Genomic DNA, 27,608 nt, shown 5'->3' on the forward strand with positions numbered 1-27,608 from the left:
TACACAGAACACCCACTAACTCCTCCAGACGCCAACTCACTACACAAGGCCGCCGCGCTGGCGGCCTTATATAGTGTGGGGCGTGTACTACACAGCCTGAGCTATGCTTGGCCACAGGCATCCTGCCTGTGGCCAATCGTGGCTCTCCTTGCTGCCGGCGCTGTGATTGGCCAAGCATGTGGGGTTACAGTGCATGCTTGGCCAATCATGAGCCAGCAATGCACTGCGATGGCGCAGTGCATTGTGGGCCGTGAGCGCCACCCGAATTTGGCGCGAACGACACATAACGTTCGTAATTCGCCGAACGGGCGAATAGCCGATGTTCGAGTCGAACGTATGTTTGAATAGTGATGGCCGAACGGTTCGCCCGGCGGTCGTTTCGCGGCGAATTTCCGACTTTCGCCGTCCGCGGGTTCGAACGCCTTTTTCCGTCGTTCGCCCCGGCGGACTTACGTGTTTAATGTATACAAGAACTTTAACCTTTCGTGACACGTTTATCATGTGTTACAGGACAACCAATTGAGACATGACAGCTCATGGACACTTGGACATTCCCCCTAACCTATAAATACACCCGATCCGGTGGCCATTTTACATTCTTTCTTCTGTCACTGTAGGGAAAGGATCCTGTGTGGAGTAGGGACAGAGAAAACGCTAGCTATTTGGTACACAAAAGTTCTTTTCAGGACTGGTATAGGTGTTAGGTCAGCAGCCTGAGTTTCTTTTGTCAGTTTAGATAAAGGGACAGAGCGCTGTATGCTGCTATTTTAGGGACAGCTCAGCCAGATTAGTCTTTCTTCATCATCATCATCATCATCATCATTAGCTGTTACTATCAGGTCCACAAAAGAGCTGTTCCAGCTAATCGTTCCAGCCTACTCTTTTTTGCCAATTTGTATAGGGACAGGCAGGAAGCAGTGTGTCAGGCAGTGAGGATAATTTTAAAGACTTGCTGTTACTATTAGTTCCACAAAGGTTCTTTTCAGGACTGGTATCAGTGGTACGGTAATAGGCTTGTACACGTATAATATTCTTTCTTCCAAATATAGAAAGAATATTATACTTGACTGCTGCCCTTCTGCTGCAGTCTGCTAATCATTCACAACTCACTTGTTCCACAAAGCTCTTTATCAGGACTGGTAACTTGGTCTGTCTAGGGTGCTACGGTACATAGGCTTGGGTGCGGTACAGTCTGCTGTTCTGTAAGGACCGCTATCGGTCCACAATACATAGGGTTGCCGTGCACTACTGCTGACCGCTGCCCTATACTGCAGCAGTCCTTCATTGGTATAGGGACTGACGTACAGTCTGCTAATCACTAACACACAACCTGCTTGGTCCACAAAAGTTCTTATAAGGACTGGTAACTTGGTATAGGGTGCTACGGTACATAGGCCTGAGTGCGTTACAGTCTGCTGTTCTGTAAGGACCGCTATCGGTCCACAATACATAGGGTTGCCGTGCACTACTGCTGACCGCTGCCCTATACTGCAGCAGTCCTTCAGCGGTATAGGGACTGACGCACAGTCTGCTAAACACTAACACACAACCTGCTTGGTCCACAAAAGTTTTTATAAGGACTGGTAACTTGGTATAGGGTGCTACGGTACATAGGCCTGAGTGCAGTACAGTCTGCTGTTCTGTAAGGACCGCTATCGGTCCACAATACATAGGGTTGCCGTGCACTACTGCTGACCGCTGCCCTATACTGCAGCAGTCCTTCATTGGTATAGGGACTGACGTACAGTCTGCTAATCACTAACACACAACCTGCTTGGTCCACAAAAGTTCTTATAAGGACTGGTAACTTGGTATAGGGTGCTACGGTACATAGGCCTGAGTGCGTTACAGTCTGCTGTTCTGTAAGGACCGCTATCGGTCCACAATACATAGGGTTGCCGTGCACTACTGCTGACCGCTGCCCTATACTGCAGCAGTCCTTCATTGGTATAGGGACTGACGTACAGTCTGCTAATCACTAACACACAACCTGCTTGTTCCACAAAAGTTCTTATAAGGACTGGTAACTTGGTATAGGGTGCTACGGTACATAGGCCTGAGTGCGTTACAGTCTGCTGTTCTGTAAGGACCGCTATCGGTCCACAATACATAGGGTTGCCGTGCACTACTGCTGACCGCTGCCCTATACTGCAGCAGTCCTTCATTGGTATAGGGACTGACGTACAGTCTGCTAATCACTAACACACAACCTGCTTGGTCCACAAAAGTTCTTATAAGGACTGGTAACTTGGTATAGGGTGCTACGGTACATAGGCCTGAGTGCGTTACAGTCTGCTGTTCTGTAAGGACCGCTATCGGTCCACAATACATAGGGTTGCCGTGCACTACTGCTGACCGCTGCCCTATACTGCAGCAGTCCTTCAGCGGTATAGGGACTGACGCACAGTCTGCTAAACACTAACACACAACCTGCTTGGTCCACAAAAGTTTTTATAAGGACTGGTAACTTGGTATAGGGTGCTACGGTACATAGGCCTGAGTGCGTTACAGTCTGCTGTTCTGTAAGGACCGCTATCGGTCCACAATACATAGGGTTGCCGTGCACTACTGCTGACCGCTGCCCTATACTGCAGCAGTCCTTCATTGGTATAGGGACTGACGTACAGTCTGCTAATCACTAACACACAACCTGCTTGTTCCACAAAAGTTCTTATAAGGACTGGTAACTTGGTATAGGGTGCTACGGTACATAGGCCTGAGTGCGTTACAGTCTGCTGTTCTGTAAGGACCGCTATCGGTCCACAATACATAGGGTTGCCGTGCACTACTGCTGACCGCTGCCCTATACTGCAGCAGTCCTTCATTGGTATAGGGACTGACGTACAGTCTGCTAATCACTAACACACAACCTGCTTGTTCCACAAAAGTTCTTATAAGGACTGGTAACTTGGTATAGGGTGCTACGGTACATAGGCTTGAGTGCGGTACAGTCTGCTGTTCTGTAAGGACCGCTATCGGTCCACAATAGATAGGGTTGACGTGCACCACTGCTGACCGCTGCCCTATACTGCAGCAGTCCTTCAGCGGTATAGGGACTGACGTACAGTCTGCTAAACACTAATACACAACCTGCTTGGTCCACAAAAGTTCTTATAAGGACTGGTAACTTGGTATAGGGTGCTACGGTACATAGGCTTGAGTGCGGTACAGTCTGCTGTTCTGTAAGGACCGCTATCGGTCCACAATAGATAGGGTTGACGTGCACCACTGCTGACCGCTGCCCTATACTGCAGCAGTCCTTCAGCGGTATAGGGACTGACGCACAGTCTGCTAAACACTAACACACAACCTGCTTGGTCCACAAAAGTTTTTATAAGGACTGGTAACTTGGTATAGGGTGCTACGGTACATAGGCCTGAGTGCGTTACAGTCTGCTGTTCTGTAAGGACCGCTATCGGTCCACAATACATAGGGTTGCCGTGCACTACTGCTGACCGCTGCCCTATACTGCAGCAGTCCTTCATTGGTATAGGGACTGACGTACAGTCTGCTAATCACTAACACACAACCTGCTTGGTCCACAAAAGTTCTTATAAGGACTGGTAACTTGGTATAGGGTGCTACGGTACATAGGCCTGAGTGCGTTACAGTCTGCTGTTCTGTAAGGACCGCTATCGGTCCACAATACATAGGGTTGCCGTGCACTACTGCTGACCGCTGCCCTATACTGCAGCAGTCCTTCAGCGGTATAGGGACTGACGCACAGTCTGCTAAACACTAACACACAACCTGCTTGGTCCACAAAAGTTTTTATAAGGACTGGTAACTTGGTATAGGGTGCTACGGTACATAGGCCTGAGTGCAGTACAGTCTGCTGTTCTGTAAGGACCGCTATCGGTCCACAATACATAGGGTTGCCGTGCACTACTGCTGACCGCTGCCCTATACTGCAGCAGTCCTTCATTGGTATAGGGACTGACGTACAGTCTGCTAATCACTAACACACAACCTGCTTGTTCCACAAAAGTTCTTATAAGGACTGGTAACTTGGTATAGGGTGCTACGGTACATAGGCTTGAGTGCGGTACAGTCTGCTGTTCTGTAAGGACCGCTATCGGTCCACAATAGATAGGGTTGACGTGCACCACTGCTGACCGCTGCCCTATACTGCAGCAGTCCTTCAGCGGTATAGGGACTGACGTACAGTCTGCTAAACACTAATACACAACCTGCTTGGTCCACAAAAGTTCTTATAAGGACTGGTAACTTGGTATAGGGTGCTACGGTACATAGGCTTGAGTGCGGTACAGTCTGCTGTTCTGTAAGGACCGCTATAGGTCCACAATAGATAGGGTTGACGTGCACCACTGCTGACCGCTCACCTATACTGCAGCAGTCCTTCAGCGGTATAGGGACTAAGAGTTTTGTCACAGGGTCATTTAAAAAATGACATGCAGAGGAAGAGGCAGGCCCTTCCGCAGGGGTGGTAGGGGTAGGGCAGGAGCAACAGGCTTGAGCCAAAGTGGGAAGTTGCAGAAGGTGCGTTCAATTACTTTAAAGGATGCACCAGACTTGGTTGAGTGGCTCGCTCAGCCTTACTCTTCTGCACCCTCCTCATCCTCTCGATCTGCACCCTCTTCTTCACTCTCTGCTATGTGCACCCCCAAAGACACTACCACCAACAACACGACCACCACCACCACCACCACATACCTTCCGCTTGAGTCACTGGAATTATTTTCCGATCCATATCAAGAGGACATTTCTGATGCGCAGCCACTCTTGGTATTGGATCAGGAAGAGGAGGTAGCAACAAGCGCTACTCAGCAGTCTGACGCCAGTACCCAGATCAGCCCAAGGAGGAGGTTGGTCCCCGGTGTTGCTGCCTACTCTACTTATAGCGGTGGGGAAGGTGACGTTGATGATGACGTGTCTAGTGATGTCACGTGGGTGCCCACAAGAGAGGAAGAGGAGGGGAGTTCAGAGGGAGATATGGACCAGCAGATAGGGAGGAGAAGCAGCAATGACTTACATTGCACAGCAGGGACAAAGCAGACTGCAAATGTATCAGGAGCGAGTCATCGACCATGTACGGTCACATCTGGCGCTCCCAGGACACCGGCACATGGCTCCGCAGTGTGGGCTTTTTTTAACGTGTCCGCTGCTGACAATAGCGTTGCCATCTGCAATCTTTGCAGTCAACGCGTTAGTCGCGGTAAGCCCAATACTCACCTAGGGACGACCGCCTTAAGAAGGCACATGAGCAGCCATCACCGAGCCCAGTGGGAGCAACGGAACACACAAAGCCACACTGCAGGCTCTCACCGTCCAGCCTCGTCTTCTACTTCTCCTTCTCCTCTCTCCTCACAATTGTCCTCCACTCCACCTTCCATCACGCCAAGCTCACATTTTTCTGCAAAAAGGCAGGCTTCCGTGGGCCTAATGTTTGAGCGTAAAAAAATGATGACGCCGGATAACCCTCTTGCCCAACGGTTGGCGGCTGGCTTGTCAGAACTCATAGCCCGCCAACTACTGCCATATAAACTGGTGGACTCGGAGGCCTTTCGCAAATTTGTGGCCATTGGAACACCACAATGGAAGGTCCCAGGAAGGAAGTATTTCTCAGAGAAGGGCATCCCAGAGCTATATGGCCATGTTCAGCGGCAAGTGAATGTATCTCTGGCACACAGTGTCGGTGCCAAGATACATCTGACCACAGACACGTGGTCTAGCAAACACGGGCAGGGAAGGTATATCAGTTTTACTGCCCACTGGGTGAACCTTCTGACGGCCGTCAAGCATGTAACCCGTGGCACCCGTGTAGATTTGGTTTTACCGCCACGGATTGCATGCAGGCCTGACTCTTCTTCTCCTCCTCCTACTCCATCCTCCTCCCTCTCCTCCTCAGCTGCCTCCTCCTTTTCCGCTGCTAGCGTCTCTTCCACTGCACCGCCCAAGCTCCCCAGAACCTATTCCACATGCCAGGTGAGACGTTGCCATGCCGTGCTGCGTCTGTTGTGCCTGGAAGCAAAGAGCCACACTGGCCCGGCACTCCTTTCAGCTTTGCGTTCACAGGCAGATGAGTGGCTAACACCGCTCAATTTGACAGTTGGTAAAGTGGTGTGTGACAACGGTGCCAATCTGCTTAGCGCATTGAAACAGGGCAAAATCACGCACGTGCCGTGCATGGCACACGTCTTAAACTTGGTCGTGCAGCGATTCCTTGTCAAATACCCTGGGGTCCAGGACATCTTGCGGCAGGCAAGGAAAATCTCGGCCCATTTCAGAAGATCTTACACGGCCATGGCTCGCCTTGCTGACATTCAGCGGCGACACCATCTGCCGGTCAGACGTCTTATTTGCGATTGCCCGACGCGATGGAACTCAACCTTCTATATGCTTGATAGGCTGCTCCAGCAGAAACGTGCAGTTAACGTCTACCTGTATGAACTCTGCGAAAGAAACGGTTCTGGGGAGCTGGGTTTTTTTTCACCGCGCCAGTGGCTGCTCATGCGCGACACATGCAGACTTCTGCGGCCATTTGAGGAGATCACCAAACTGGTCAGTCGCAGCCATGGCGCCATCAGTGACATGGTACCTTATGCCTTCTTTCTGGAGCGTGCATTGCGTCGTGTCATTGATCAGGCTGTGGAGGAGCAGGAGCGGGAAGATGAGGAAGTCGCAATGCTGGATGAATTCCCAGGGGGGGCTACTCTATCTGAGACAAGTCAACAACAGGAGTCTGATGAGGAGTCAGAGGAGGATGGTGCCGGGGCGGATGAGCAGGAGCAAGAAGAGCATGCTTTAAACCTTTCTGGGATCCCTGTTGTGCGAGGATGGGGAGAGGAGAATGAAGAGGACGACATTATCCTGGATGATGAGCAGGAGCCAGGCCACCACACCGCTTCCACTTTAGTGCAAATGGGGGCCTTCATGCTCCAGTGTTTTAATAGGGACCCCCGTATAAAAAGCATGAGGGTCAAGGACCAGTACTGGGTGGCAACGTACTTAGACCCCCGGTACAAACACAAAATGGCGGAAATGTTACCGCCGTCGCAGAGGGCTGTCAGAATGCAGCACTTCCAGGCCTTGCTTCGAGAAATGCTGCATTCTGCTTTTGCGTGCGCTGGCAGAGGAGCAATTCCCACTCCCAGAGAAGGATTTGCGGGTACCAATCCAACAGCGCCTGCAAGAAGAGGCCGGTTTGAAGATGTGTTGGTGACTTCGGATATGAGGTCATTCTTTCAGCCGACCCATCGACAGGTGTCATCCGGATCCAGCATCAGGGAACGCCTAGACCGTCAGGTGTCCGACTACATTGGGTTAACGGCCGATGTGGACGCTCTGAGGAGTGATGAACCCCTAGACTACTGGGTGGGCAGGCTTGACCTCTGGCCAGAGCTTGCCCAATTTGCAATCGAACTGTTGGCTTGCCCCTCATCCAGTGTCCTGTCCGAAAGGACGTTCAGCGCAGCAGGGGGGATTGTGACCGATAAGCGTACTCGCCTAGCTCACCACAGTGTTAACTACCTCACATTTCTAAAAATGAATGAGGCATGGATCTCGGAGGAATTCAACACATGTGATCAGTAGACCATGTATATGTCTATAAACAATTTTTGGAATCAAGCACACAGACCTTCTTAATTCATTTGGCTCACTTCCCTGACCCAAAAAAGCACACCGTACTATATGCCCCTACCCTCCTCTTTGAAGAGGTTGAGCGGTGTCATATTTCTACTGGGGCTGCTTATTATGAGGGGTTCCCACCATCCCTGTGCTGTGCTGACTTCCTCCTGGGTGTTCTTATTATGAGGGGCTCCCACCATCCCTGTGCTGTGCTGACTTCCTCCTGGGGGTTCTTATTATGAGGGGATCACACCATCCCTGTGCTGTGCTGACTTCCTCCTGGGGCTGCTTACGGTGCTGCTGTCAGCGCTGTATGTCACGGAGCTGCTGTCAGCGCTGTATGTCACGGAGCTGCTGTCAGCGCTGTATGTCACGGAGCTGCTGTCAGCGCTGTATGTCACGGAGCTGCTGTCAGCGCTGTATGTCACGGAGCTGCTGTCAGCGCTGTATGTCACGGAGCTGCTGTCAGCGCTGTATGTCACGGAGCTGCTGTCAGCGCTGTATGTCACGGAGCTGCTGTCAGCGCTGTATGTCACGGAGCTGCTGTCAGCGCTGTATGTCACGGAGCTGCTGTCAGCGCTGTATGTCACGGTGCTGCTGTCAGCGCTGTATGTCACGGAGCTGCTGTCAGCGCTGTATGTCACGGAGCTGCTGTCAGTGCTGTATGTCACGGAGCTGCTGTCAGCGCTGTATGTCACGGAGCTGCTGTCAGCGCTGTATGTCACGGAGCTGCTGTCAGCGCTGTATGTCACGGAGCTGCTGTCAGCGCTGTATGTCACGGAGCTGCTGTCAGCGCTGTATGTCACGGAGCTGCTGTCAGCGCTGTATGTCACGGAGCTGCTGTCAGCGCTGTATGTCACGGAGCTGCTGTCAGCGCTGTATGTCACGGAGCTGCTGTCAGCGCTGTATGTCACGGTGCTGCTGTCAGCGCTGTATGTCACGGAGCTGCTGTCAGCGCTGTATGTCACGGAGCTGCTGTCAGTGCTGTATGTCACGGAGCTGCTGTCAGCGCTGTATGTCACGGAGCTGCTGTCAGCGCTGTATGTCACGGAGCTGCTGTCAGCGCTGTATGTCACGGTGCTGCTGTCAGCGCTGTATGTCACGGAGCTGCTGTCAGCGCTGTATGTCACGGAGCTGCTGTCAGCGCTGTATGTCACGGAGCTGCTGTCAGCGCTGTATGTCACGGAGCTGCTGTCAGCGCTGTATGTCACGGAGCTGCTGTCAGCGCTGTATGTCACGGTGCTGATGTCAGTGCTCTGTATTACGGTGCTGCTGTCAGTGCTCTGTATCTCCTGCACCCTCTTGTTTGCCTACCCTGGTCCCTGACCTTCCCTCTCCTCCATTGCCTTCATTAGCTCCATAGTCCTGAATTGTCAGAACAATTTCCCAAATAAAAAAAAAATGCTTGTAGTTATCGATCCCAAATTCACCTCATACATGTATTATGCTATTGTCCAGGTGGTGGGACTACGTGCTACCCCCTAATAATTACCCCGTGGCCGCAAATTCGACCTAAAGGTTTGCGAAATTCGCCTCCCATTGAAGTCAATGGAGCCCGCGGCGAACGGTCGTTTTCGCGAACGTTTGTGTCCGTTCGCGTTTCGCGTTCGCGAAACGTCCCGTCGGAAGTTCGTCCATCACTATGTTTGAAGCTCATCCCTATTTGTGATATACTGGACATATGTAAATGTATGTCCCTGTAATCTCATCTAAGTAAGTGAAACCAGACTTAATATGAAAATTTAGAATTGTCCGACATCGCTGCTCAATCTAACACAGACAATCCAATCTCCCTGTTTCAATACATTTTGCCAAATAGGGACATTGGGATAGTGACCTTAAATTTATGGTAATGGATGAAATGCCTAGACCCAAGGGAGGTGGGAAATAAGTTTTATTATTAAAGAAAAAAAGAGGTGTGGTGGAATCACTGGTTATAATTATTACATTCTCATCTAAACAAAGATTTTAATTTACACTTATTCTTTTGAAAAATAGATACCGGCCATAAGATCAAAGTTCAGCAGGGACCTGCTAAATTTTGACCAATCTATGGCCATTCCCTTTCCAGAGAAGTCGATCTAATGATTGACTTCTCCCAAACAAAGACTTGGTGATTTAGGCTGCGTTCACACTTATGCAAATTGGATGTGGGTTTCCCCACACTCTCTCCGCATGGCAGGAGAGAATGCCCGGTTCACACACCTCCAGGGCGGCCGCGGTCCTCATTTGGAAAGGGTCCTGTGCATCTTTGGTTCTGATTCATGTGTTAATTTATTAAAAAAATTCATGCCTGATTCACACCTGAATCGTTGAACAGGCATGTACCGGACCCCCTGCTGTGAGCCATGGCAGTAGCATGTGTGAACCCAGCATTAGGCTGCTTTCACACTGAGGCGCTTTACAGGCGCTATAGCGCTAAAAAAAGAGCCTGCATAGCACCTGTAAAGAGCCTATCCTCTCACTCCAGTGTGAAAGCCCGAGTGCTTTCAAACTGGAGCGGTGCGCTGGCAGGACACCAAAAAAAAGTCCTGCAAGCCGCATCTTTGAGGAGCTGTAGAAGTGGTGTATATACCGCTCCTAAAGCGCCCCTGCCCATTGAAATCAATGGGCAGCTTACAACGGTAAAGTGCCACTAAAAATAACAGTGCTTTACCGCCAATGCCCCAGTGTGAAAGTTGCCTTAGAACCCCTTTCACACTGAGGCACTTTACAGGCGTTTTTGCACTAAAAATAGTGCCTGTAAAGCACCTGTAAACGGCCTCTTTTGCAGCCCCAGTGTGAAAGCCCCAGTGCTTTTACACTGAGGCGGTGCGCTTGCAGGACAGGGAAAAAAAGTCCTGCAAGCAGCATCTTTAAGGCGGTGCAGGAGCGGTGTATACACCGCTCCTCCAGCACCCCTACCCATTGAAATGAATGGGCGCCGCTTACATAGTGCCTTAAAAGTGATTTCAAAGCAGCATTAAGCGGGAGCTTTTAACCCTTTTTTAACCCATTCTGGGGGGTTAAAAGCACCCTACTAACGCTGTCAAAGTGGCGCTATAACAGCGGTGGAGCATGGCTAAAACTAGCGGCGCTTTACAGCTAACACCCGTATCAGTGTGAAAGGGGTCTAAAGCAGTGGTCATCAACCCTGTCCTCAGGGCCCACTACTAACAGACCAGGTTTTATGTATTACCTTGGGGAGATGCACACTAGAATACTACAATCACTGAGCAGCAAATGATATCACCTGTCATGTATTTCAGTTATCTTGCAAACCTGGCCTATTAGTGGGCCCTGAGGACAGGGTTGATGACCACTGGTCTAAAGGACATAGTAAACCCTATGAAATTAATGGTGAATTTCAGCTAATGGATTTTGCATTTGCTAAAATTGACTTCTAGTTTTTAAAATAGTTAAATAAAAACACAGATGGGGAATGTGGTGTTTTGGTGCAAAAAACACTGAGATGTGTTAGAGCACTGAAATGCACCATGATGACATGTGGTGCTCTACTGCAAAAGACAGCTTTTGCTGTGTCTCCAAAAATGTCAGACTGCTGCTGGTGACCCTGTAAAAAAATAAATGAATAAAATACCCATATAAAGGCCAGAAACTATGAAAAAAATACCCCAAAAAACAACTCTAAAGCACCAAAGCTAAAGAAACCTCTCTCTCCTTGCAATACTGTCAGCTGTTCCTCTCTCTCATTAAACTGCAACACAGTGACAAAGGGCTGCTGAGAAAAGCATCCTTTCCTGACAGACTCCATGGCAGCCTACGTGTGGGTTAACCCCACTTCCTCTCCAATGCTATAGGACTCCATTACCATAAATGAACACTCACCACTCCATGTGTTCCTTTTTTGTCCTCCTCCAAATGGACCTTCACATGCTGTTCGTTTGGTTGGATTACGGTTTTTCATAGTTAGTAAGGTTGAATAAAGACACCAGTCCATCCAGTTCAACCTGAGTGTCTACAATTGTCCCCATCCCTGTACATTACACACTCACATTGGTCCCTACCCCCAATGAGCCCACAATCCAAGGTCCTCATTCATATACTAGGGCCAATTTTGGACAGAAGCCAATTAACCTACCTGGATGTCTTTGGTTTCTGGCATACCTATTATAACAAAAAATAAAAAAGAATGCGTTTTTTTCTAAATTGTCGCTCTATTTTTGTTTATAGTGCAAAAAATAAAAACCGCAGGGGTGACCAAATACCACCAAAAAAAGGACGTCAATTTTGTTTGGGAGCCACGTCGCATGGCCGGGCAAATGTCAGTTAAAGCGACGCAGTGCCGAATCGCAAAAAGTGGTCTGGTCTTTGGCCAGCAATATGGTCTGTGGCTGAAGTGCTTAGCCACTTCCCACCCGGCCAATGTACATATACAGCAGGGTGGGAGCCGTCTACTTCTGATAGGACGTTCAGGAATGTCCTTCAGAAGGAGGGGGATCACGCGCGCGCGTGCCCGCGCAGCGGTGCGATCCCGATGTGCTGGTGTCACCCGGACACGGCGCATCTTGGTTTGGCAGGAGGGCTCTGTGATTGACCCTCCTGATCACATGACGGCCGTGTCCAATTACGGCCGTCATGTGATGTAAACAAACAGCCGGTTGCTAGGCTGTTTTTTACAGCTTTTTACTCACTGATCACCAGCCTAGTGTAAATACACAACACACCACACAGTATAAACACAGTCCCCACATATGTCTCCAAAACACACATGTCCGCAAAACATACATGTCCCCAAATAATAAAAACACATGTCTCTAATAATAAAAACATGTCCCCCACATATTTCCCACTAAAATCACATGTCCCAATGATTATCTGTACACATATGTCCGTCATCACATGCACACATCTGTACATGATCATTTGCATACATATGTCCGTGATCACACAAACCAATTATTATACACTTAACTGAATTTTTTTTTACCAAAAACTTGTAGCAGAATACATTTAGGCTTAAATTTATGACAAAATTTGATTTTATTGGATTTCTTTTAAAATAGAAAACAGAAAATATTGTTTTTTTTCCAAATTTCCACTATTTTTGCGCTTATATCGCAAAAAATAAAAAACAGAGTCGTGAATAAATACCACCAAAATAAAGCTCTATTTGTGCGAACAAAATTATAAAAATTTAATTTGGGTACAGTGTAGCATGACCGCGCAATTGTCATCCAAAGTGCGAGAGCGATGAAAGCTGAAAATGGGGCTGGGAAGGAAGGGGGCGAAAGTGCCCTGTATTGAAGTGGTTAAGGAGGCCCTTAAGTGGGAAGACTCATCCACTCCCCCAGCTAAACAGAAGAAATTCTTCGAACAGCTGGGGAAAGAATGTCCAAACTTTCCTCTTCATACTGAGCTAAAGGACATTATTGAGGAAGAGTGGAGTAAGGTGGATATAAAGTCTTCCATGACTAATAAAACATCCAGGTTATATCCCTTCAAAATGGAAGAGGTAAACACCTAGAAAACGCTCCTCTTGTGGATGTGGCTTTGATGCGTCTGGCCAAACACGTTACCCTCCCATTGGAAGATTCGTTGTCCTTTAAGGATGGTCTGGAAAGAAAGATTGACCAGGACCTTAAGAGGATTTATGGACTTGCCGGGATGGCCTGTAAACCAGCTTTAGCACTAGCAGGTCCAAGGCCATGGAAGCTTGGACCGAGAACGTAGACTCCTTCCTTAAGGGCGTTTCCGAGGAGCTGGCTAGGAGTTCGGCAGCAGCAGAACTGAAGCTTGCGGTAGTCTTCCTGGGGGAGGCGTCCATTGACCTTATCCATCTGCTGCGTTATGTTGTCCTCAGTTACAGCTAAACGAGCCTTGTGGTTACGTCCCTGGCTCGCTGACCTGGTCTCCAAGCAAGCTTGGTGTAAAATCCCCTTTGAGGGTTCTACATTATTTGGCAACAAACTAGATGAAGCTATAATGCGTGCTATGGGGGGTAAGTCGGGCTTCCTTCCCCAGGACAGAAGGTTGCTTGGTCGGAAGAAACCCCAGTATAAAAGATGCAGCCCAGAGCTTTCAAGAGATGCATGCTCCTACAAGCCTGGACGGGACTTCAGGAGGAATTGGAACAGAGGGCAGGCTTCCTTTCGTAAGCCCACTAAGATCCAGTCATCCAGTGGACGTGAGCCGACCAAGTCCTTCTGAGATTGCACCCACCCAGGCGGGTCGGTGGGGACCCGTCTGTCGCACGTCTGGGTGGCCTCAATCTTGGACTACTGGGTAGTCAGGATGGTCTCGTCAAGTCACAGATGGACCTTCTCCAGTACTCCTCCTCCCATATTCGTGTCCACCCTACTCGCTTGTTCGGAAGAACAAAGAAAAGTACTGCTTTCCTACGTGAAACTGTTAAAGGCTCAAGGTGCAGTAAAGGAAGAGTGGTTTCAGGGAATCTACTCCTCTCTTTTCTTGGTTCACAAGAAAGTGGCTCTTGGCGCCCACTGATAGATCTGACCTATCTAAACAAATTCATAGAGTACAGGACATTCAAGATGGAAACTCTCTCGACTATTCAGCAAGCCATACAACCAGGGGACTGGATGGTTTCGATCGACTTAAAGGATGCTTACTTCCACGTCCTGGTAGAAAGGGATTTTCAAAAATTTCTAAGATTCCATGTTGGACAAGACCATCTACAATTTATTTGCCTCCCCTTCGGGTTGACGACCACCCCCCGGGTTTTTTCGAAGGTGGCTCTTATCAGGTTAAAAGGTATACGACTGTACCATTACGTGGATGACCTTCTGGTTCTGTCCCAAGACAAAAAGCAGTTTCTGGAACATCGGGAGCAGGTGATTTCTACACTGTCCAGTTTCGGGTGGCTTCTGAACATAACAAAAAGTCATCTAGAGCTAGCCCAACGTCTAATATATTTAGGAGCCCAGTTCGACACTTTGCAGAGTACTATCTCTCTTCTGGTGGAAAAAATTCCAACAATAGGAGAAAGGGTCTCTCGGGCCCTACACATCCAGTATCTAAAAGCTTCTCAGTGCCTCAAGATCATAGGTACGATGGTCTCAACGACTCTGATGGTAAAATGGGCCTTATGGAGATTACGCCCTTTCCAGGCAGCTTTTCTCAGGCAGTGGAAGTCAGGAGACAAAAACCAAAGCATACTCATAACTACAACAATGAGGAACAGCCTCTTCTGGTGGCTCCAGCGCAAGAATCTGCTGACCTGTCACTCCATCACTCCCATCTCTTGGGTCACGGTCACGACCGACGCCAGTGGGACCGGTTGGGGGCTCTCTGCGGATCGAATCTTGTGCAGGGCAAGTGGGACACATGTTTCCCTGTTCCGGGTTCGAATGTCCTAGAACTCCGAGCAGCCTGGTGTGCTGTTACTTTTATAGTGTGTGGGCTGGGATTTGGCCAAAGACCATCATTAATCAAAGTTTTGCACCTGACCTCTAGTCAGGTAACGTGGCCGTATGTCAGGTGCAAGTCTTTTGTCAATGATGGCTTTTTGCAAAGCATTATTGGATATTTGGCTGGAGAGTTCCCATCGAATGTACTGAATCAGTCTGAACCATTACTAACCCAGAATAAGCATGCAGCAAGTAAAGAGTTTGGCCAGTATACCAGTTCCACATACTTGTTCTGGGTCAGAGACCCAAAAGGGTTGATTTACTAAAACTGGAGAGTGAAAGATCTGGTGCAGCTCTGTATAGAAACCAATCAGCTTCCAGGTTTTTTTTTGTCAAAGCTTAATTGAACAAGCTAAATTAGAAGCTGGTTGGCTACATGCACAAGAAATTGCACTCTACAGTTTTAATAAATCAACCACAAAGTATTAAACTCAAATTACTATCACAATAGTCCGGCAACTAGAATTTTCTAAAGTCTCAAATAGCTTTCATATTTCTTTAAAGCGGAGTTCTGCTAGAAAAAAACAAATACTGCAGCTGATGACTTTTAATATTTGGACACTTACCTGTCCCAGTGTCCAGTGATGCGTGGGAGCTTGCTTGTCTCCCCCTCCTCTCTGTGGCTCCGTCATTGTAAGTGTGGGCGCCCGGCTGTGGCTTCACAGCTGGACACCCACTATGCATGCGTGAGCCATGCTGCATGCCGTGACTGGCCAGGCAATCATCTGGGACCTGTGACCCAGATGATTGCCAAGAAGGAGGGGGAGAGGTGATCTCCCTTCTGGTGCCGCGGTGCACTGGGAGGAGGTAGTAGCTGGAACCCTCTGGAAAGAGGATACCGGCTCCACCCCCCCAAAAAAGGACTTGCCAAATGTGGCATGTCAGGGAGTCGCCTCCCTTAAAGTGGAAGTTCCATTTTTGGGTGGAACTCCGCTTTAATGACAGGTTTCCATTAATCCAGATTATTTATTTATTTATTCATTCATTTATTTATTCATGTTTATCACTGTGGCGAAATTGATTCATGTCCTGAGTCTGTTGTTCTCTAGTACAGTTTTATGTTTTTCGTACTTTCAGTTCTTACCTGAAGTTTTTATTGTAGCATATTTTGAGAAATCTTGGTCTTGTAAGGGGATTCCAGACACTATTTGCCCTCTGTTATTCTGACCCAGAGGAATACCGATCTGAGGTGTCAAAGGTGATGTCAGTCCCAAGCTACTGAAATGTGTGTGATCTGTTGAGATGCAAAATACACAGCAGGTTACAGTGTTACATGTTTATGGTTGAAAAAAAAGAAACAGGTACATCCAATTCAACCTTTCTGTGTTTACATGTGTTTGATTTCTGCTTTCTAACAACTCACATATTTATATATTATATATCCTGCTTCCTGAGGAAGACAACTAAAAATGTTTTGACATTGTTGACACTCTCAGCTAGTACCACTTCCTGGGGGAAGGAGTTCCACATTGTTACTACTCAAACGGTAAAGAACTCTTTCCACAATCTCAGGTTAAACCTCCTTCCTTCCAACCATAAATCATGTCTGCGTGTCCCTATCTGGAATCTCAGAATGAACAGTATATTACAATTACTGACATATCACATCTTATATAATTGTACATTGTAATTATATCCCCTCTTAAGCGCTTCTTCCTGTGAGTAAATAATTAGCTTTAATGTAATTGTAGCACCCTGGAGTTTAATCTGAGTTTTTCCTTAAAAATGTACCTGCCAGGAATAGTCATCTTGGCTAATTATTAGAGATCAATTGATTTCTCACTAAGTTTGACCTTGTTGCACTATTCACTTCTACCACTAGGTGGCCGGGTACCTGGTGGTACCGGATATGAGAAGGGCATTGCAAGGTCAGATTATGGGTATATGGGGTATCTCAGCAAGGGCAGGAGTTTTCTTGAATCCCTTGGCCTGCTGGGAGAACCTATATATTCGTGTGGAGTCAGGTGATCAGGATGGTGTGACACTTGGACGGCTGTCTGGGTGGATATATGTTGTACTGCCTGGGCTAATAGGCCAGAGAGGGGACCTATCCTGGGCACATCTTGCTGCTAGGCTGTCTGAGGGCCTTTCTAGAAGCAAGAGAGCAGCGCAGTGTTGGGACTGCGGCTTACAGTCCAACCAGAATTTAGAGTTCTGCTGGCCGGAGAACCTGTGGTAGAGGGGAACTTGTCACCACTAAGGGACTGACCATCTTATTACCAGGGACCACAGTGAGTAACTGAAGCAAGTACAGGAGTAGCGTTCTCACCAACCGGGGACTGGGAAGAATCAGGAAACTTCAGTGGGTAACAAGCCAGGGACCCAGCCAGCAGAAGTGACACTTGCAGATCAGCCTTGTGTATCAAGCTGGAGACCAAGCAGGCCAGTGGGGTAAAGCTTGAGAGGTACCCAGCAGCGGGGGTAACGTTTGGGGAATATACCACTGTGAAGAATGGAGGAGCTCAAGGGATTCAGTGCCAGTGAATCATTTAGTCTAGTGAGAGACTGGAGCTCAGTGGGCTGAAGAACTACAAGAAGTCATTTGTAGTGGAAATGAAAGAACTGTTATGCTTTGTGTTAGAAACTGTTAAAGATTGTTGCCATAGGAGACAGCATTCCTGCACATGCAGATGTGGCGTCTTGCTGGATGCCTTTCCCTGCATGGCTGTCCTCCTATTGAAGTCTCAGAGTCCGCCAATTAATCTTGCAACTACCTAAGGGTGTCCTAGCCCTAAGCCTCTCTCCCCCCAAAAAAGTCTGTTAAGAGAAATAAACTCTCTTTTGCATTCAAGAAGTATCTGGCGCCCAATAACTTGAATTACCTTGCACCCACCATGACTCACAACCCACCATATACAGAAGGATGTCAGCTATCTCTGGCCCTGGAGGTTCTCATTGGACCGAAGGAGGCCTGGGACCTTGCTACATTTGGCACCTAATGTGGAGCTAAGGCGTTATCCTTGCAGCAGTCTCCCATAGCAACCGGCTACAGCTTCATCAGGATTTTGTCTGGCTCAGTGGGAAGGTGGCAAGTAACATCTATACTTCTAATAGGCTTTGTTATCATCTGTACTACCAATGTGGAGAAGAACCAACAAGTCTCATTGCTCAAGGAAGGGGATCAGCCTGGTCTCTTGACGCTTCCCACCAGAGCTGTGAGGGTTAATACAGACTCCAAAATGGACAGTTTTGGCATGCCGCAGCATGAAGAAGGCGGATGCCACAATTCCCAGAGAACATTTGCACCAATCCGTTGCCACGGGGAGGAGCTCCCGCTCTGCAGAGGAGGATAAGGAACTGCTGCCATGTGTGTCTGATTGCGGGTTGGAGAGAAAGATGACGCAGTTCGTAGGAGATATGGCAGATTGGAAGAAGTATGCTCCGGGTGTTTGTGCGCAGTGGAGTGTGGAGTGCGGTATACACAGAAGGGTAAGCTTGCTCTGTATATGGCTGGAGGCTACGAGGCTTTGGGACTGATCTGTGAAAAAATGTTCCGGCCTGACCACACAGTTGAGGCCTTGGATCGTCTGTGGATGCTGCAGAGAGCACTTGTTTGAGGTTATCTCCCCAACTCAACTTCCACGGATACTAAAGGTGGAATGGGACAGGAACATCGCTATCCCGGGTGGGAGTGATATCCAGAGCCCACCTGTGTCACCAGAGTCGTGTAAAAAGCTGCTGCCCCTGCCTCTGTGACTACCACAGGATTCAGCGCACCGATCGCTCCTCAAGGCCGTGGTCGGGCTCAGCTGCTTGCCTTGATGTCCGAGCCACCGGAAAAGAGTGTACTGTAGCCGAGTAAGTCAGCAAGGAATGAGAGCATGTGTGCCTCTGGGGGAGGTGATGCTGATGCCCGTTAAAGGGGATAATGTACTTGTGCCAACTAAAGCAAGCGCCAATCACAACTATATCCCGGCTGAAGAGTGTTCCACTATAACCAATTCGAACATTCTGTTATATGGAACTTTTATCGGATAATTTGTGTTACAACAGGAAGTGGGGTGGGAGTGATGAAGAGCCAATAAGTGATGAGATGTGTAGGAGGATGAAGCTCCTTCTACTACTACTAGTGTGCAAATTAAGCTGTCAGCCAGTGCAGCTCCGCTAATCAGCATCACCAGGTCCTTTGAGGAGGATCATGGGGCTGAATGGATCCCCAAAGCCCGCCCTAAATCACCCATGGCTAGCACCAAGTCTGACCATAATCCGGATGTGGTTACTGGGTGCTCAGTTTGGCGTGCTCCAGACGCCTGGGTCCTACCCAAATATGTGGATCCCAAGAACCTGCCTTGGCTGTCAAAGATACAGTGGATAATCATAACGAAATTGGCAGAAGAATATGGGTACTTATACCCCTACATACCGCCTCATCTGGAAGAGGAGATCTCAGAGAAGGAAATTCAATGGATGGATGAAGCCGTTCGTGTGTTTCTCCAGATAGATCCCTCTTAGTGCAGATTTCCTGAAGTTGTCACCCAGGATGGATGGAAAGTACCTATCTGTGTTGGACAACTGGGGTTACAGCAGGAAGATTAACCTAGATTGTGTAGTCATCCTCTGACCAGACAAAAAGGACATCAAGCTCTTTGTTACCACAGTGAATGCAAAGGGAGAGTCCATAATTCTACCCGACCCGGGGTACTACTGGTAAAATCATCGAAATGGTATCGCTAAAAAAGACATCAAGCTGTTTGTCACCACGGTGAATGCAAGGGGAGAGTCTGTAATTCTACCTGACCCTGGGTACTACTGGTAACATCATCAAAATGGTATCACTATTACCTTGCATTACAAATATGTGTTGTGTGATGTCAAGGCACTATTCTGGCAGCCACCTCATACTCATGTAAATTGTTACTAGTGGAGAACATTCCAGAGAGTTGTACTGCCTGGACTATGCTGGATTGGATGCTGTGCCCACCTGAGCCATGTTGGCTAAAAAAGTGACAGTGTCCACCCTGAAGGGCGACCTGTGATCTTCAACAGGTTGTTGCTTCCTAAATGATGATGAGAATCTTCTATGTCCCTGGCTATCATATGGACAGACTGAGGATATCTTTTCAAGGGGACCTATGTCCCGTAGTGCGATCCCTTGCACTAGGGCCTGGCTGCTTATTGCCTTGAAATGCAGCTGTGCCTTCTTGTCCCTGAAGAAGAAGGGAGACTGCTGGGAAATATAGTCCACCCAGACTGAAATTGATGGGCTGTGACACATCATGGACACTGGGCGTTTAGTCAGTTAGATTAGGCTGTAATAGAGGGGTAAATTCCCACCATACATTTGAATAATGGACTAAACCATACAGCTGAATGGTTTCTAGTGTGGTCACCAGGTGGCGTGAGAGGTGCTGACTTGAGTGAACTTTATTCATATTATGTACTAAGTGTAAGTTGCTGATTAATGGAAAGGAGGTGACATTCTTCATTTAGAATGGGGCCTGCTCTCTTTAATGTAAATAATTCAAATATTTCATAGTGTGTATTTACACTGCTATGCTGTCTTCGGCTGAGCACAATTGAAACCTGTTTAATCACGTATGTATATATTGCACCTTGTTTTTTTTATCCAAAGAAAAGTTTATTGAGTTCAACAACATGAACAAACATGACCAGGCATCAACATTTCACAGTTACATTGCATGTTCAGCACATGTGCATTACAGAATTACTACCAAACCTTCATAGATGAGACACCCCCGACTCTTCTCCAACTTTGTATTTCCCGTCTCCATTTCTCTAGAGGGCCAATATTCCGTATGAGTTCACATAACCAGCATTTACTCCTAGTAATCTGCTGATCACCAGATCCACCAGGACTAGCCCAGGTACATCCAGCCATTGTCCCCAAAGCTTTTCAAACCTCCGGGAGAATCCCCTGTGTTGATATACCATTTTTTCCATTCTAATCATATTCCCAACTGCAGAAATCCACTCCTTAACTGTGGGCGGATCCTCCGATATCCAATGGAGCATTATCATCTTTTGTGCTAACTGTAAGGTTCTAATAACTGCTATTCTGACCCCCACCTCCCATTCAAAGACTTCCAATATATTTAACAAACATTGTTTGGGGTCGGTGGGCATAGAGATCCGAAACACCCAATTTATGGTGTCCACCACGCCACCCCAATAGGAGTGAAGCTTCGGGCACCTCCACAGTAGGTGGATCAGGTCTCCGTGATCCCTCTTGCACCTGGTACACAACGGGGTAGGCCTAAGACCCATTTTTTGCAATCTATGTGGGGTATAGTAAATCCTTAGAAGAAGATACAACTGTGATAACCGCTGTGACACATTCAGGGAACTCATGGGCACTGCCTGTAAGATTTCTTCCCACTGTTCATCTATGGGTCCTACCTCCCTGTCCCACCCGCTCTTCATTTTCAGGGGATGTTTATTCAGGAGACTCTGCAGGAGCATATTGTAGCATTGTGAGATAAAACCTTTAGTGGTGGCTGCCCTCAGTATTAGGTTAAACACTGGCGTTGGCGACGGAGCCCACTCAGAGGCTCTACTCTGCGCCTGCACCGTGTGCCTCAATTGCATATAATAAAACTGCATACTGGACGGCAAGCCAAATCTGTCCCGCAGAGCCTCAAAAGAGAGTAGGACACCATTTTGGAAAATCTCCCGAACATATACTACTCCATATCTCTTCCACAATGCCCCATGTTGTATCTGTGCTATCTCAGGGTATGTTCCATTGGACCATATTGGGCTAAACTCTGTGTACCCTGTCACTCCCTGCAGGTATCTACTTTTGTTCCAAATTTTCTGTAGGAGATTGTAGGTTGGGTATTTCTTATTTGGTTTCCCAAAAGCTAGAGCCTCGAGTGCCGCTGGTACTGAGTCTCGGTTTACTGTGTGCAACATCACAGCCTCTGAAGAACTACAGGTATGGCCTGGCCTATCTGCTTCCCCCTCCATAGTCCCTATGAGGTGTTGGAGTTGTGCCGCCAGGTAATATAACCATGGGTTCGGCAGGGCGAGCCCGCCCTTGTCCTTAGGGCGCTGTAAGTGTTCGAGTTTAATCCGGGGGGGGGGGCAATTTTTCCAGATTAGGAAAAGGGAGTTCACAATTCTAAATGTTTTCAGAGGGAGAGTTGGAGAGTTGTGGAGTACATAAAGTAGCTGGGGCATAAGTATCATCTTAATCAAATTCACCCTGCCTGCTACCGACAGGCAGAGTGAGTTCCACGTCTTAATTCGGTCTCAAAATTTCTGCAGAAGTGGGGAAATATTCAACACCCCATAATCTCTCATCGTGGGTGACACCTGAACTCCCAGGTACCTAAAGGATGTAACCAAGGGTATGGAGCTATCAAGGAGCATCAGGGAGTATTTTGTCCAGTTAATCCGGAAGCCCAGAATACACCCCGAATTCCACTATGGTCTACATGGCCACTCAAAGGGAACCTGCAAGGTCTCCTAGCAGAATCATAGTGTCATCCGCATAGAGCATCAGCTTCTCTTGCGTGTCCCCATAACGGAAGCTGATAATACCCGGGTGGTCTCTAATTGCAATGGCCAAAGGTTCAATAGCTAGAGCGAAGAGCAGGGGAGACAGTGGGCATCCCTGTCTCATGCCCTGGCCCAACGCAAAGGAATGGGATACTCTCGCCACCTCCCTAATTGCTGCCTGTGGGTGACAATACAGTAAACGGACCCAGGAAATATACGTTTCCCCAAATCCGAACCTCTGAAGAACCCCCCATAATTATTCCCATTTGATGCTATCGAAGGCCTTCATAGCATCCAATGAGAGCAAGGCCCTCTGTCCCATATTATCTGCCGGAGACTGAATATTCAGATAGAGTCTCCTGAGGTTTACCGCTGTGGACTTATTCGGCATAAACCCAGCTTGGTTCGGGTGTATTATAGCTCTAATGACCTTATTTAGTCTAAGTGCAAGGACTGGATCGAGGGAATCCTTCCCTGGTTTTAAAATAAGAACAATATTTGCCGTGGACATCGAGGGGGGCAAGGTCCCATGTTCCCTAGCTGCCTCAAATACCTCCAGCAACTTAGGAAGTAGTATATCAGCGTATTGTTTGTAAATTTCTATGGGAAGTCCGTCCGATCCAGGGGCCTTACAGTTAGGGAACTCTGCTATCGCTGCCTGTAACTCCTCCACTGTAAGTGGGGCATCCAGTATCCGTCTGTGCTCATTCGTAATTTGCGGGAAGTTAATACCCTGTAGGTATCCCATAAGTTCCTCCATGGTATACTCCCCGGTCGGTAGGTATAGTCTCTCATAAAACCCTGCCAGTTCCTGAAAAATTTTGTCAGGGGAGTTCACTATTCTTCCCTCCGGTGTTCTAATTGCTCCTATAACAGGGGACCTTTGCTGTGAGTTTGCTATCTTAGCTAACAGGCGACCCGTAGTTTCCCCCTCCCCAAAAAATTTCACCTTTGAGAAGAATCTTTTCCTCTCTGCCATAGAGGACAGCAGACGCTCATAAGTAGCCTGAGCCGACTGCCATGCCTCCTTGGCAGTGTCATTGGGGTCCCGAACATACTGTTCCTCCAAGTCCTGCACCAGCCTCTCCAGGTCATCCCTCTGCCCCGCTGACTGTCTTTTAACCTTTGTAATTTCTGCAATTAATATCCCCCTTACGTAAGCTTTAAAAACCTCCCATTGAGTCAAGGGGGGATCCACAAACTTCTGCCTCTCCAAGAATTCCTGCATGCTCCGCTCCAGCTCAGTAGGGGACAGAAATAATTTCAGCCAGAAGGCATTGAATTTCCAGGGTGCCCTGGGCAACCCCGACAGCGGAGCCACAATCAAGCTAATCACCAAGTGGGAGTGGTCAGATACACTGCGTGGTTTGTATATCATCTCCGAAATGGAGGGGAGCATGGCAGTGTTAAGCCTCATACACACAATAGGACTTTGTACGAACTTTCCCTTGGATTTTTGTACAAAGGGCGTAGGCCCTGAACTTGTATTGCATACACACGGCAGGACTTTTTCAGCCAACTTTCACCAAATCATGTGCTTTTTCTGCTCTTTACCGCCACCTTTGGTCAGTTTCTGTATTGTTGTCTGATCTTTTGCATTGGTTCTGAGCATGCCTGTTTGTACTTTGTACAAAAGTCCTATGGTTTTCTGTACACACGATCAGACTTTGCACCATCGGACTTTTGTTGCCAGAAAGTTTGTCCGTTCGCACAGCCAACAAAAGTCTGATGAAAACCATAAAAGTTTGTCCGATGGTGCGTACACACGGTCGGATGTTGCTCCAAAACAGCTAATTTGCATGTTTGTTGTCAAAAAGTCTGATCATGTGTATGGGCCTTTCCCTACTGCTAAATCAATCCTAGATAATGTTCCATGCGTTTTGGAGAAACAGGAAAACTGCCTCTCCAAAGGGTTTTTGTGCCTCCACATATCCATCCACCCCACCTTGTTAAACAACCTCAGCAATGGCGACTCCCTCAATGAGGTAGGCCCCCCCAAACTTGGGTGCCTGTCCAACGAGGGACTCTGCCAGCAATTAAAATCCCCAACTATCAACACCAGAAGGTCAGGCCGCCCCGCCAAATAGGTCAGCAGAGACCAGAGCACCCCTACTGTAAACGGGGGAGGAATATATATGCATGCCAAGATGCAGTGTAACGACCCAATACGACAGTGTAGGAAAATATACCATCCCTCAGAATCTATACATGTGTCAAACTCCTGAAAATCAATGGCATTGTGCACTAACTAGAAAACGAGGTGTGTGTGGAATTGTATACCTTCCCCGCCCAAGAGTACTGCAGACATCTCTGAGTTTCCGGAGTCAAGTGTGTTTCTTGGAAACACAAAATGGCTGGGTGAAACTTTTTCAAGCATGTGGATATCATCATGCGTTTAAGCGGGGAGCTGAGCCCACTAACATTCCAAGACACCACATATATTTCAGCCATTTGCATTCATATAAACAAGAAACTTCAGGGTGTATCTAAACAAATAAAAGACATTCAAGATGGTAATAAAGTAAGGCAAGAGCCAGTGAAAGGGGGAGTCGGACCAAGCCATCAGCGACCAGGCCCGGCCCCAGTCCACATTTATGGGGATGTGCCACAGTTCAGGGGTCTCAACTTCACCCTTGTTTGCATAGCGACAGTTCCAAAGCCTAGTGTCCTCCAAACGAAGCCTGTGTGTAAAAGAAGTTAAACACAAAAAACAAAAACCAGCAGTCCAGGCTGTCAACGTGACAGACCAGACTGAACTAACTAGAAACCAAAACTGTTTGAGCACTTTTTTTCCACTTCTCACGTTGGAAAGAACACATTTTTCTTGCATCTTCACAAGATAGCTCAAGACTCACATGGTAGAATTATGTCTCCCAGCAGAACCGGTCCTAAGCATCCCCGCTTAGGCAAAACACTCTGTTGGAGTCAAAATGAACAAAATGTCTTCTAGCCAAACAAGGCAAAGACGGGTAAAATTGTACAGTAAACATAGGGATAAAAGAAAAACCCAAATATGAGCACTCCAGATAAAGCTTGTCAGTACATCCAGCATGTTGATTCGTCAGCGTGGTTTCCAGCAATAGCTGTCAACAAATCAATCCCCAACCTCCTCTCCGCCGTGACGTAAGGCCTGTTCGTTCCGATCCAGCCACAGTGCAGCATCTTGAGCCGATTCGAAAAAGTGGGTTTGGCGGTTAGCGGTAACCCTCAGCTTAGCAGGGTACAACATAGCATAGGGTAACTGCAATGCCCTCAGTCTCCTTTTCACATCTGAGAACTTGGCCTGTCTCCTCTGCACCTCTGCAGAAAAGTCCGGGTAGAAGGATACCCGGACCCCATTCACCTGCACTTTAGCCTTCTCTCTGGCTTGTCTCAGTACCGCTTCCCTGTCCCTGTAAGGCAGGAGCCTGGCAAGGATGGGCCTGGGAGGGGCACCTGGTTGTGGTGGGCGGTCCGGTGTGCGGTGGGCCCTCTCCACGGTGAAGAACGGAGAGAATGCTTCTTTGCCAAATACCTCCTGTAGCCATCCCTCTATGAATGTGGTAGGGTCTCTCCCCTCAGTCTTCTCAGGAAGTCCTACAATACGTACATTGTTCCGTCTTAGACAATTTTCAATGTCATCTGCTCTGTTGTTAGTTTCTTTGGCTAGCTGATGTGCAACATGGGCCTCCCGAGCGACTGGGGGCAGTCTGTCTTCAACTTCGCTCACCCTGCTTTCCACAGCAGTTGTACGTTCTCTAATTTTTTTCAGATCTTGTCTCAGGAGGGAGGCATCCTCTCTCAATCCCCCAAACTGCTCTTTAAGGGTATTCACTGAGGCAGTACAGACATGCACTGCCCTAAGTATCTCTGCCAGAGTTGGTTGCTCATTATCATGTGCAGCAGTGTCTGTGGGAGAGGAATGGTGCTGCTCAGCAGTACAGTCCTGCTCACCCTGTCCCTCTATCTCTCCTGCTGACTGCCGCAGTGAGCCCTGTGCTGCTGGTCCCTGTAGTGCCACATGAGGTTGTGTAGATCCCCCGCCTCCATCTGTTCCAGGGATCCCCCCAGTTTTTGTGCATAAAATGTAATATCCCTCGGGTACTCCTTACCCGCAGTCTTTTGTGTCTTTTTGCTGGGATCCCCTCTGGATTTCTCTGCTCCACGCGGTGTGTGTTGTACCAGGGCCGTGCCAGTGCCATCTTGGATTTCGGAGCTCATGTAAAGCTCAGTTTTTTTGCTTTTTCCACGGGTGCAGAGTGCCGGTGGGTGGTCCGGAGGGTTGCCCTGCTTAGTAGCCAGCTGGATAGCCGTTTCTCGCCGTTAGATTACTGCTGGGAGAGGATCAATTGACTGTGCTGTGTAGGAGCTGTGAGACACACGTCTTCTCACATGCCTGTCCTGGCCACGCCCCCATATTGCACCTTGTTACAATAGGATAGGATGCATTTGTATTGCTGTCGATTCTCTCTTTAAGGTGTTGCTGTGTTGGTGCGTCTTCCTTGGCTAAAGCTACTGTCAACACTAACCCATTTCTATATTATCATGGTATATATATATATATATATATATATATATATATATATATATAAGATCGATAGTGAGGAAGTAAGATTGCTGCTGATACTTGCCTTTAAAATTGTACATAGATATTTTTGATACTTCATTGCTTCTTTACTTCAACCTGCCGTCAACACTAACCCATTTCTATATTATCATGGTATAAATATATATATTAGATCAATAGTGAGGAAGTAAGGTTGCTGCTTAGGCCTGTCTTTAAAATCGTACATAGATATTTTTGATACTTTATTGCTCTGTGTGATTCATCATAATTTCTTATATGTATATTTGATACCTATGTTTATTTTGTGTGGTACGCAACACTTATATATCTATATATTGTTATATTGTTAAGCCTTTCCTGTTTCCCTACCCATCCCAGTTTTTGCCAGGACACTCGCTCTCAGGCTTGAGAGTTTAAAGTAATTTTTCTTCAAATACCGAGATGTTGTTTTGTAGGCGGGGGGGGGGGGGGTTTAGTACCCTGTATTTTAGGCAGGGTTGCTCCTCAAAAATGTACCTGCCAGCAATAGTCATCTTGGCTAATTGTTAGAGATCCATTGATTTCTTTCTAAGTTTGACCTTGCTGCACTGTTCTCTTCTACCACTAGGTGGTCGGGTACCTGGTGGTACTGGATATGAGAA

General features: G+C 47.8%; 1 protein-coding gene across 1 annotated transcript in view; it reads right to left on the reverse strand.

The window, feature by feature from the left end:
- SHISA8 (shisa family member 8) overlaps window positions 1-27,608 on the reverse strand; it is a 408,698-nt gene that overhangs the window by 36,694 nt on the left and 344,396 nt on the right. Inside the window, exon 3 of the mRNA XM_077451006.1 lies at window positions 16,045-16,194. Within this exon, the coding sequence (XP_077307132.1) occupies window positions 16,045-16,194 (150 nt within the window). The remainder of the gene's footprint in view (window positions 1-16,044; window positions 16,195-27,608) is intronic.

Source organism: Lithobates pipiens, unplaced genomic scaffold (assembly GCF_037356315.1).
Source record: "Lithobates pipiens isolate NorthernLeopardFrog02 unplaced genomic scaffold, aLitPip1_a1.2 Scaffold_23, whole genome shotgun sequence".
In the NCBI taxonomy this organism is placed as follows: Eukaryota; Metazoa; Chordata; class Amphibia; order Anura; family Ranidae; genus Lithobates; species Lithobates pipiens.